This window comes from Zeugodacus cucurbitae, chromosome 6, assembly GCF_028554725.1.
Source record: "Zeugodacus cucurbitae isolate PBARC_wt_2022May chromosome 6, idZeuCucr1.2, whole genome shotgun sequence".
Classification (NCBI taxonomy): Eukaryota; Metazoa; Arthropoda; class Insecta; order Diptera; family Tephritidae; genus Zeugodacus; species Zeugodacus cucurbitae.
The window spans coordinates 38,198,086-38,211,041 of NC_071671.1; the positions used below are offsets into that span (position 1 = coordinate 38,198,086).

General features: G+C 34.7%; 1 protein-coding gene across 1 annotated transcript; it reads left to right on the forward strand.

Moving 5' to 3' along the window:
• The first annotated feature begins 11,622 nt into the window (after positions 1 to 11,622).
• Positions 11,623 to 12,956, forward strand: LOC105217503 (40S ribosomal protein S23). The gene is made up of 3 exons (XM_011192537.3): positions 11,623 to 11,781; positions 12,223 to 12,382; positions 12,608 to 12,956. The coding sequence occupies exons 1-3, from the start codon at positions 11,778 to 11,780 to the stop codon at positions 12,873 to 12,875; spliced, it is 432 nt and encodes a 143-aa protein (XP_011190839.1). The 5' UTR covers positions 11,623 to 11,777; the 3' UTR covers positions 12,876 to 12,956.

Consider the following 12,956-nt stretch of genomic DNA (forward strand, 5'->3'; position numbering starts at 1 on the left):
AAATCACTGTTACCAACAAGTGCTACTATGGACTGAGTAAGGAACTGAAAATTAAAATCCTATCTCGTCGAACTAAAACCAAACTCTACAAGTCCCTCATCATTCCCGTCCTACTTTTCGGTGCAGAAGCGTGGACGATGTCAACATCCGATGAGACGGCACTAGGAGTTTTCGAGAGAAAGGTTTTGCGGAAGATTTATGGTCCCTTAAACATTGGCAACGGCGAATACCGCAGACGATGGAACGATGAGCTGTATGTGTTATTCGACGACATAGACATAGTCCAGCGAATAAAAAAACAGCGGCTACGCTGGCTAGGTCATGTTGTTCGAATGGATGAAAGTGCTCCAGCTCTGAAAGTATTCAATGCAGTACCCGCCGGAGGAAGCCGAGGAAGAGGGAGACCTCCACTCCGATGGAAGGACCAGGTGGAGAAGGACCAGGCTTCGCTTGGTATAACCAATTGGCGCCAAACTGCCATAAGTAGGGATACGTGGCGCGCTGTTTTGGACTCGGCTATAACCGCGTAAGCGGTGACTACGCCAGTCAAGAAGAAGAAGATGGGGTGATCTGGTGTTTATTGAGGTACGTACGTATATACGTACTTGAACATATTCAAAAAGAACTGGCATCGCGAGGTTCTTTGTATTCTCAAGCAGTTCCATCTCTATCATTACTGGCTAATATGGAACTCTCCACAATTTCTCACGTATGTAAAATGTATATGTTCTGCTTAACTTAAACATCTAGAGAAATGGTAAAAATCATATCTGAAAATACACGACTGCTGGTTGGTTCAATCCCAAACAAGCAACAATTCCTTATTAAGACTTCCTAAATAATGCAAATTGTTATCACACAAAAAAAATCCATTTTTTAAATGAGTTGTAGCAATAAAATATGACGTAAATTGTTTATGTCCTTTAATTTTTGTTTCTACTAATATTTAATATACAGTGGTTTTATTTAAATACGTTAAAACATGTATTATGTCATTTTGCTTGTTACACTTTGCTATTGTTTGGCTCTTGACGTCTGTATCCTTTGTTTTTGTTACATGATTTATGAAATCAATTAGAGTAATATCATTTTTTTCATTATCGTAAATACGATATTGAGGGACTCTTTAAAGTTGTGCCTCGATAGTAAAGTTTTAAATTTTGTATTATGCCCTGGTCGAAAAGTTCGATTTATGGAAGCAGATTTCTATTGCCAATAAAACAGTTCGAGTTATGGGAGTTCCACTGTAATTAAATATAATAATTTTAGCATCTATTTTATTTAGCAGACTTAGGGGTTTTTCAGATTTTTTACATATATATTATTCCTCGTTATTTTCATATTATCACATAACCTATGAGCCACTGTATATGTATTCAGCCATGTCCATATTAATAGCAGCACGATCTATTGAAAACCAATTTCAACCTAAATTATGTTTCCTGCTTCCCTGCAAGACGGATATAGTTACTTATCTTATGTTCCAGGTAAGCAGTAAAAAAGCCCGTATTATTTTTATGGTCACTCTTGTTCTAGCATCAGGAAAAAGGTTACCACTTCTCCTCTTTTACAATACGTCGGTGTGATTATCTTGCTCGCTCTATGTCATTGATTTTGGTGCTGTGGTTAGTAGAGCCATCTGAAATCGCTTGTTTCCCTATAATACCCCTGCCAGCCAGGCCTAACCACTTTCCCCTCATGTTTCTTCAATTACTAACACCAACGCACACGTTTGGGTTGTTTTGTTTTTTAACCCTAATGCGATGAAAAAATAATTCCTCTAAAATGCTTAGAAATATGTTCCTCAAAAGTCGAATTAAACATACTAGGGTTAATACATTTCGAATTTCCCAAACAGAACAAAACTAGTTATCTCATTTATTGTTCTTATTAAATGAGTGCGAAAGAGAAAACGTAATTGTCATTGGTGCCAAAAAAAATCCCATAAAGGGAAATATAAAAAAAAATGAAAACGCGAGTCATTTGCGCACATATGGTTAAAAAGGTGAGTTGAATGGAATTGTTAATATTTTTTATTATAATTTATATAAAATTAACTAATTTGTTATTATTCTAGCAGCATACAACAACCAGCAACATAGCAGCATAGAATAGAAGCAGCAGCAAACAAAAAAATGTAAGTTTTGCTTTAAAAAATTGTATATTTTGTGTGCCTACGCAGTGCAACAATTTATGTTTTGTGTGCCTGCACAGTGAAATAATTTGAGTGCATGGTTATGTTTTGTGTGCCTGCGCAGGCTTATGTTGCCTGCGGATTTGAAAAAATATATATATAAAAAGTTTGAAATACTAATAAATATGCGCTTAACATTAACCCATAATTTCATGTTCATTTATTTAATAAAATTGGTTTTATTACAATATTGTAACATTGGAGAAGTAATAATTCATATTAACTATTATTATTTATATTTAATTAATATTTTTTCAGCTTCAATTAACCTTTTTTAGATTTTATTTAATTATTTTTTTTTTTAGATTTTATAATTATTATTTATTAATAAATATTTTTTCAGCTTTAATTAACCTTTTTCAGATTTTATTTTTTTTCACCATTAATTAATTTTTTTCAGAATTTATAATTACAAATATTTAATTAATATTTTATAATTATTATTATTTAATTAATCTTTTTGCAGCTTTTATTAATCTTTTTTTATTAGATATTATAACTATTTTTATTTAATTAATATATTTCTCAACCAATATTCTTTTTTTTCAGATATTAATAATCTTTTTCTTTTACCTTATCTTTTATTTTCAGATATCAATAACATATTTTACAAAAAATAGTTTATATAATAAATATGTATTTAATTATACTAATAATTGTAAAAATTAGTATTATTATGTTAAATAATTGTAAAAATAAAATGAAAATATGTTAACATATATTTATATGATAAATAAAGTTTAAAAAAATAATTTTGAAATTTAAATAATATGTTTGAAATTTAAAGAAAATTTATAAATAGGGATGAAAAAAATGCAACCCTGCATCAGCTGACGATTAGGGATATTAGAGCAGTTCAGCTATATTTTTGTGTATATAAATTATATGGCACTGCGTAATGAGCGCAACAGAGATGTAAGATCACATGTATCCGTACGTGTGAGGGGAATAGTGGTTAAAAAACTCACAAGCAGCTATGCTGGCTTATGGCAAACTCACCACTTTTTTACCACTTTTGTGGGTTTAAAAAGCTTCGGTTTAACCAGCTTTTTCACCACCTTTGGCTGGCAGGGACGGAGCTAACTTATACACCACTACACATGCAAAGTTTTTCAGTTTTTACCAACACATACACAATAGTAACTTTTTGTAGTTAAATGACAATCTCCGTAGTTAGAGAGGCAACTTTCATTAACCCTAATTTTTGTATGTATAAGAGAGAGATGCACGTACTACAATGAACCGGTCAAAATCGCCGTCATGACCGCTATTCATATGAAAAGAAAATTTGAAGTGAGTGCGCATTAATAATTTGTTACTGATATTAATTTATATTTATAGTAAATTTTCTCTTTACAGAGCGGTACTATGTTTGACTGCGTGCTGCAGCGTATTTTAAAGGAATATAACTGCATAAAATGGTCTTGGAAGGCAAAGCGAGCTGCAACGCACATCTGATACGTACATGCAAAACTAAAAAGAGAAGCAGAACAAGGATTATGCCACTTTACGCAGATGGGTGAGTTGATAATATCAAGCCTTACATATGTATGTATATACTAAACATAAAATCGTATGTATATTCTAATATTCTTTTATCTTTTTATTATCCTTTTCAGATATTTACAAACTTCGGAAGAAAAACTAAAGCTTAATCTGGATACCACCCATATACTCCCATATAGGAAGGTAGCTATACTTAGTATGGTGCGGGAAATCCTACCAGAAGTTCTTAATTTGTATTGTATAACAACACAAAAGAACAATACTTAAAACTTTTGAGAAATTGAAAATTCTAAAAATTTAATAATTAATACTAACTTTATATGTAAAGTATGTAAATTTTATCAATGTATAAATGATTCCCCTAACACGCGGAACCAAATCGATCACGTTGTGATAGACGGAAGACATGTCTCCTGTGTTTTAGACGTGCGTACGCTCCGAGGACCAAATATAGACTCGGACCATTATCTGGTCGCAGCGAAGATACGCACCCGCCTCTGTGCAGCAAAGAATGCCCGTCAACAAACACAAGGAAGGTTCGACGTCGAAAAGCTGCAATCGCAACAGACAGTCACGAAATACTCTACTCGACTTGCACTCCTGCTCTCTGAGAGCACTCATCAGCATCTCGGTATAAGGGAACTGTGGAACGGTTTAAAAAGAAAGAGGCCGAAATGCGTGAGTACGAAGAGCTTGAGAAGCTGGCAGACAGAGGGAATGCTCGAAAATTTTATGAAAAAATGAAGCGATTTAACGAAGGTTTCAAGACCGGAGCATCCTCATGTAGAGACCAAGGTGGTAATCTGGTAACCGATGTCCAGGGCATACTGGGATTATGGAGGGAACACTTCTCCGACCTGCTGAATGGCAGTGAGAGTACAACACCAGGAGATGGCGAACCCGATCCCCCAATCGATGACGATGGAACAGATATTCCATTACCCAACCATGAAGAAATTCGAATAGCAATTACCCGCTTGAAGAACAACAAAGCAGCGGAGGCCGATAGATTACCGGCAGAACTATTCAAATACGGCGGCGAAGAACTGATAAGGTGCATGCATCAGCTTCTTTGCAGAATATGAAAGCATGCCTGACGATTGGAATCTCAGTGTGCTCTGCCCAATCCATAAAAAGGGAGATCCCACAATCTGCGCCAATTATCGTGGGATCAGCCTCCTAAATATCGCATACAAGGTTCTATCGAGCGTACTGTGTGAAAGACTAAAGCCCACCGTCAACAAACTGATTGGACCTTATCAGTGTGGCTTTAGACCTGGAAAATCGACAACTGACCAGATGCGCCAAATTTTGGAGAAGACCCGTGAAAAGAGGATCGACACACACCACCTTTTTGTCGATTTTAAAGCTGCTTTCGATAGCACGAAAAGGAGCTGCCTTTACGCTGCGATGTCTGAATTTGGTATCCCCGCAAAACTAATACGGCTGTGTAAATTGACGTTGAGCAACACCAAAAGCTCCGTCATGATTGGGAAGGACCTCTCCGAGCCGTTCGATACCAAACGAGGTTTCAGACAAGGTGACTCACTATCGTGCGACTTCTTTAACCTGATGCTGGAAAAAATTGTAAGAGCTGCAGAGCTAAACCGAGAAGGTACAATCTTCTACAAGAGTGTACAGCTCCTGGCGTACGCCGATGATATTGATATCATCGGAAGCAACAACCGCGCCGTTTGTTCTGCTTTTTCCCGCATGGATAAGGAGGCGAAGCGAATGGGTCTGGTGGTGAACGAGGGCGTCTTGGCTCCCACGTCACTGTTGACAGTCATAACTTCGAGGTCGTAGATAATTTCGTATACCTGGGAACCAGCATCAACAACACGAACAATGTCAGCCTCGAAATCCAGCGCAGAATAACTCTTGCCAACAGGTGCTACTTTGGACTGAGTAGGCAATTGAACAGTAAAGTCCTCTCTCGACGAACCAAAATCAAGCTCTACAAGTCGCTTATCATTCCCGTCCTGCTTTACGGTGCAGAAGCTTGGACGATGTCAACATCAGATGAGACGACACTAGGAGTTTTCGAGAGGAAAATTTTGCGCAAGATTTATGGTCCTCAGAACATTGGCAACGGCGAATACCGCAGACGATGGAACGATGAGCTGTACGAGTTATACGACGATATTGACATAGTTCAGCGAATAAAAAGACAGCGGCTACGCTGGCTAGGTCATGTTGTCCGAATGGACGAAAACACTCCAGCCCTGAAAGTGTTCGATGCAGTACCCGCCGGAGGAAGCCGAGGAAGGGGAAGGCCTCCACTCCGTTGGAGGGACCAGGTGGAGAGCGACCTGGTTACACTTGGGATCTCCAACTGGCGCCGAACTGCGAAGGAGAGAGAGAGGTGGCGCACTATCGTCGATTCGGCTATAACCGGCTAAACGGTTGCAACGCCAATCACATACATAAATGATAGCCGCAAAAACGATTGTAAAAATTAAGGTTGAGGCAGAGTGACATATGCCTTTCCAAAACAATGAAAAATTAGAGCAGAAAAACTTATGCAGGATTTGCAATAAAATCAATGAGAGAGAGCGAGCAAGATAATCACACCGACATGCCGTAAAAGAAGAGAAACGGTAACTTTGTTCTTGCTGCTAGAACAAGGGAGACCAATAAAATAATACAAGCTTTTTTTACTGGTAACCAATACACCATAAGATAAATAACCCCACTCGTCTTGCAGGGTTGCTTCATCATTTCCATGGTCACCCTTTAGACCAGTGGTCGGAACTTCATAGCACAATTGTGCCGACTAAATAATATGGATGTCGATTTTAAATTTTTATTGATTTTTATAAGCAATGTACATAGAAAACCTCGCATTAAGAAACGGAAGGAAAATTTAAAGTACCTACTTTGTTTATTAAAACTTCATCACCCCTAATCTTTAAAAATTATTTTAAATATTTGATAAAAATATTATTAATAAATTAATAAATATTATATTTCATAAAAATACTTATATTGTAGCGAAGAAAACGGGCTTAAATAATTAAAACACACAAGACAAGTATTAACATAATGTTGGTTGCTATTCTTAAGAATGTGAAGGTTGCTCTGTTAGCGCATAAAAGTTGAAACTTTCAACTTCTGTGCGTCTTCGAATCCGAGTTCGAAATTCAGAGCATTGGTTGCGAAAACATGCGAAAGCTATGTAGCTCATCTCATAAGAACATGTGTATTCAACTCAACTGTCAAACGTTCGCATTCGCATTCGCGAGCTATGTAGTTTCTGCTTCAGTCGTTGTAGAACCAGCAACGAGTAAACATCGCGCATGGCTATGGCACTTTGCATAAGTGCCCTGCGCGAAATTCCTTCTTTTATGAATGTCGTTTTATGTTATGTATTATATTTATGGTTTTAAGCTATTTAAAGACAGAAAAGTTAATGCTTTTGTGATCTAATATATTTGTTTAAATAATAAAATAACTAAAATGAATAAATGAGTACAAAAATTCATATTTTATGAAAATATTAAAAACATTCTAAAAATGGATGGTTACAGAGTTCTCACTGGGTATCGTTTATTTCGTGCTCACCTACACAGTCACAATTCCTCTCGTGCCTACCACTGCTTTAGACACAGGAAGTGGTCATTTGTGTAGTCACCGCCTGGTTAATAAAATTTGGTTCAGTAGTCATCTCGTTCATGCTACCGGTTACATTTTATTTCGTTTAGAAATAAAAAAAAAATTTATATTTTTTTAATTTTATTTATTTAATTGTATGAGATACTTACGTTTATAAATTAGTATGGTATTTTACATTATTAATAATTATTATGGATTAATTTTTAAATATTATAATTTCAGTACAAATTAAACTTTAATTTTTACAAACATTTTTGTGGTTATCATTTATACATTGATAAAATTTACATATTTTACATATAAAGTTAGTATTATTATAATTATTAAATTTTTATAATTTACAATTTCTCGAAAGTTTTAACTATTGATTTTTTGTGTTGTTATACAATACAGATTAAATTTCACTACTATTACGATTGTTACAAATATTCGTACATTCATTCTATTCTTTGTATATAGATGCTGATTTAACAATATTTTACATTTAAATTAATAAATTTAGTGTTATTGCGAACGTTCAAAATTTATACTATCCATTGTGTAATTGTAGATCCAAGGGCATCATAGGAGACACTGTGTTTATCACGTCGAAAATAAGTAGTGAAACTGCTACTCCAAAAGTGCGATGTAATTTGTTGTACATCATTCGATGCCTGAAAAATATGTATAGTTGGTTAGAAATAATTAAAATATCTATATTCGTAGAACAAATCTTGTTATTTGCCGGTTACGTTGTGAATTTGAATATGTGTTATTTGTTGTTACTGCTTGTTACACCATGTGGCGATTATCCACCAATATTATAAGCATGGGAATATTAATACCAACTCTGTTAAATAATAATAATATCAAAATTATTGTTTTGTTTTGCAATTAAATTCGTTTCAATAATACCTGTTGTTGTAGCATAATTTGTGTTGTATTTCTAGGTGTATGATTTTTCTTACTTCCTAACACAAAGGACTACGAGTGTTGCTTCCATCGTACGTCGAATTCTAATTCGAATTTGTATTGTACGATTGATGAGCGATTGTCGTTGAATGTCTTGAAGAACTTCTGGTAGGATTCCCCGCACCATACTAAGTTTAGCTACCTTCCTATATGGGAGTATATGGGTGGTATCCAGATTAAGCTTTAGTTTTTCTTCCGAAGTTTGTAAATATCTGAAAAGGATAATAAAAAGATAAAAGAATATTAGAATATACATAAGATTTTATGTTTAGTATATACATACATATGTAAGGTTTGATATTATCAACTCACCCATCTGCGTAAAGTGGCATAATCCTTTTTCTGCTTCTCTTTTTAGTTTTGCATGTACGAACCAGATGTGCGTTGCAGCTCGCTTTGCCTTCCAAGATCATTTTCTGCAGTTATATTCTTTTAAAATACGCTACAGCTCCCAGTCAAACATAGTACCGCTCTATAAAGAGAAAATTTACTATAAATATAAATTAATATCAGTAACAAATTATTAATGCGCACTCACTTCAAATTTTCTTTTCATATTATAACGAATATGCCCTGCAAGACAGGTACCGGCGAATTCTCCGGTGAAATGCCAGGGAGCGGTACCCGCAGCTTCAATGAAAGTTTCTATGCCATTCTTAAGGGCGAATTGACAAAAGTACCCGAAACTATTGTGTACGTGTGAACTTTCATCCCTTTCTTGCACATTACATTCATCATTTAGCAATGTATATATACCTCTTGCACAAGTTGGGGAATGGTATTGGTACAATCACGGATGAAAGACCCAATACTGCGAACCAAAACTCCACGTGCACTTTCAGTACTGCGACCCATAAAAGCCCAGAAACTATACCCTCTGTTTTCGGTTAGTTCTACCAAAATTCCAAATAAGAATTTAATAACAAAATCATTAATTATATTACATATTTATTGAAAATATCATGCCATTTAGTTGTTTATTATTATATTTACTTTATACATATATTATCGTACTACACTATATACATATGTATAAAGTAGGTGAAAATGAATATTTGAACAATTTTTGCTATCGGACAAAGGCTGGAGGAAGAGTGGAAAATGTCAAATACCCCGTGCGGTCTGGAAGTGTAAGCTGCGCACATTATGTGAGGACTCTAAACCATGTCGTTCCAATTCTCGTGCTTGTGTTGACCAAAAGGTTTAATTGCACGCAAAAAAGTGACATTAAACGTAATATCTGGTGTGTGAATGATTTGTGTTCCATGTAGCAGCGTTTGCGTCCATAGTTTTGGATTTGCTTGCAGCACATATTCCATCGCTTCGAAAGTTCTACGCTGCTACAATAAGTGACACCAATAAGTTTGCGTACCTTTAACGCGCCATATGAGGTTTGAAATATCTGTGTGGAAAATAAATTAGAATTTAAGGCAAGATAATATTATTATATTCAACAATTATTTACGTATTCAATGGTTTCGCCATTGAAGTTGACCATTGTTGGCTTCTATTGCGTGCTTCGAATTGATAGTGCAATGAAGTATTACTGTATCACCCACCCTCTTCAATTCCATATTTTGGCCTTAAAAAACTTTTATTTTACGTTTTACTTATTTAAAAATGCGTGCTTCAATAATTTATACTTTAATTAGTCTGCAAATCACTGAATTAAATAAAACACGCAAAATAATACTTCACAAGCAGCCATGATATATCTCAAAACAAAACTTGTTCAAACACGAGAACTTTGGTTGTTTCTTTCTATCATTCAGGGTGCTGTACGAGAAAAGAGTTGAGGTAAATGTTTATACACATTTTGCCCTTTGTTGCATATATGTGTATGTAGTGGTGTTATTGAAATTTCTTTGAATGTGTTGGAGTTTCAGTACCCATGACTTGCTGGGCATGTATCGCTTACAATCGACTATATAAGGGCTGCCGGACTGGCAGCAACACACGGTTTTGAAAAGAGAGTTGTCGAGTGAGGACAATTCTAAGGAGAGAGTTGTCGAATAAAGTGTAAACAAGTTATAAGTTAGAGTTGTAAAGTAGAGTATTGAGCAATAAAGTGTTAAGTTATAAGGATTTAGAAATAAAGATTAGTGTATAGCCATTAAAGTGTGACTTTTATTTGACAATCCAGTGATCGAACTCAGGGTAGAGTTTCAGCGTTAACGGCAGATTTTGGAAATCCGTTACAATATGAATGGTGGTCATGGCGGCGATTTTGAACGGTTCATTGTACTACGTGCATCTCTCTCTTATACATACAAAAATTTGGGTTAATGAATGTTGCCATTCTAACTACCGAGATTACCATTTAGCTCCAAAAACTTACTATTGTGTATGTGTTGGTAAAAGCTGAAAAACTTTGCATGTGTAGTGACGTATGAGTTAGCTCCGTCTTGTAGGGATTGATTTCATCGATAAACTGCTTTACCACAAATTGAAATCGTGAAACTGTTTTATCGACCTTTATCGGCAAATGCGTAAAATTTGATAAAGTCGCTGTGCTTTTTGTTTTGTTCAGAACCAAATTAAAAATGACCTTTAACTATTGCGAAATTTATTCCAAAAATTATTTAATTCGCCTGAGGTTCTTTGAGAAAATTCTTTCCCTCGAGGGGCAACTTTATATTCGCTTTTGAACATCTTTAATTTATTTTTATTAGTCTGTTTTTGGCTGTTGTCTTTAAAATTCCCATTTAAAACATAATTTATTCCGTCATCAGTAATTATTTACATAAAAATTTCCTAATAGTTTATTTCTTTTACATTTCCGCAACTCTTTCACCAACGGTTAGATTTCGACCAAAATTTTTCGATCGAAACTGATTCAATGATTAGGCCCATTTCGTGCATTTCTGTCTTTTACATACAAAAATTAGGGTTAATGAATGTTGCTATTCTAACTACGGAGATTGCCATTTAACTACAAAAGGTTAGCAATGTATGTACATATGTATGTGTTGGTAAATGCTGCAAAACTTGTAGGGAATGGTCAAATTAAAAATGACGATTAGTTGTCGAATATAAGGCTGTACTGTTTGGTTTCAAATATTACCAATATTATATTTATTATGTTTATGAATTATGTTTAGCTTTATCGAAATATTATTAAAAATGAAAATAATTTAAATTCAATTATTGAAATTAATAAATATACATTTTATGTGTTTGAAATTTACTTTGAAAGTAGCAGTAAATACCAACTTTGTTAATTTCTAATTTCATCAATATATATGTATACATTTTTAATATGTATAATATTTTTAAATATTCAAAATATATTATTAAAGCAATTGTAACAGTTTATTTCAATAGAAATTTGTAATTTTCTTTATTTTGAGCTACACTGTGACATCGGCTTTTATTCTTTCCAAACACTTCCTGCTTGATTAATTGTTTGACAGCTTGACATGTTGTTGTAGCTGAATTTTGAAAGATGTATACGATCCGAACGACATTTCGTTCTTTTATTTCCGCCATTGCTTGAGAAAGTTTGGAAATTATGGGTGAGTTGCAGAAATAGTTCAATTTCATTCGTTTTATAGTATTTCCATGTAATATTTACGCACAGTTTGTGAAATGTTTGAAACGGCGTTGAGAAATATATAGCAGTAAGTAAAAGTTCTTCACTGAAGTTGGAAAACTTCAAGAAATCTATTGCAAATAAATCGGCATCTAGGCGCAATCAGTTGCCGAAATCAAAAGTTGTTTTATCGGGCGATATCACTGGAATCACCTTATTACATTTGAAATTTCTAAATTAAATTGAACATAGTTTTTCCATTTTGACTATTAACATCAATATTAAAACCGAATATATGAAATCTTAAATGCATTGGGAAATCTAACCTCAAAATTGGTCGGTGTATATATATATGTATATAGAAAATATGTTTTTTAAATTTGATATCACAATAATACTAATAATCTTTTTTATTGTTTTACAGGCAAGCCAAGAGGTCTCCGCACTGCTAGGAAGCATGTAAATCACCGTCGTGATCAGCGTTGGGCTGACAAAGACTACAAAAAAGCTCATTTGGGAACCAGATGGAAGGCCAATCCCTTCGGAGGAGCATCACATGCCAAAGGCATTGTACTCGAGAAAGTGTATGTAGATTTAAAACATTATTTGATGATACAAAGTGTGTGCCTCAACCCTCTTGGGCTAGTGATAATGCAGCACGCAGTATATTTTTGTGTTATGTGTTTATAGTAATCATATCACAGGATTATACTGTGAGCAGCGTATCACACTACAAACTTCTTTTTATTATTAAATATTATTTATATATCAATAATAAACACTTTTAACCGATACATATTTAATTCCAGTGGTGTTGAAGCTAAACAGCCTAATTCTGCTATCCGCAAGTGCGTGAGAGTGCAACTGATCAAGAACGGCAAGAAAATTACCGCTTTCGTACCCCGTGACGGTAGCTTGAACTACATTGAAGAGAACGATGAAGTCTTGGTTGCCGGTTTCGGTCGTAAAGGTCACGCCGTCGGTGATATTCCCGGAGTACGTTTCAAGGTGGTGAAAGTCGCAAACGTTTCCTTGCTTGCATTGTACAAGGAGAAGAAGGAACGCCCAAGATCGTAAATCTTCTACTTAATGTATAATATACATTCGTTTAGTTTCTACAGACAACAAAAAATATAAAATTCATAAAAAAATTAATAA

Coding starts and splice junctions, on each gene's coding strand:
- LOC105217503 (XM_011192537.3), top strand. Junction 12,383..12,607: donor GGCATTGTACTCGAGAAAGT/GTATGTAGATTT, acceptor ATTTAATTCCAG/TGGTGTTGAAGCTAAACAGC.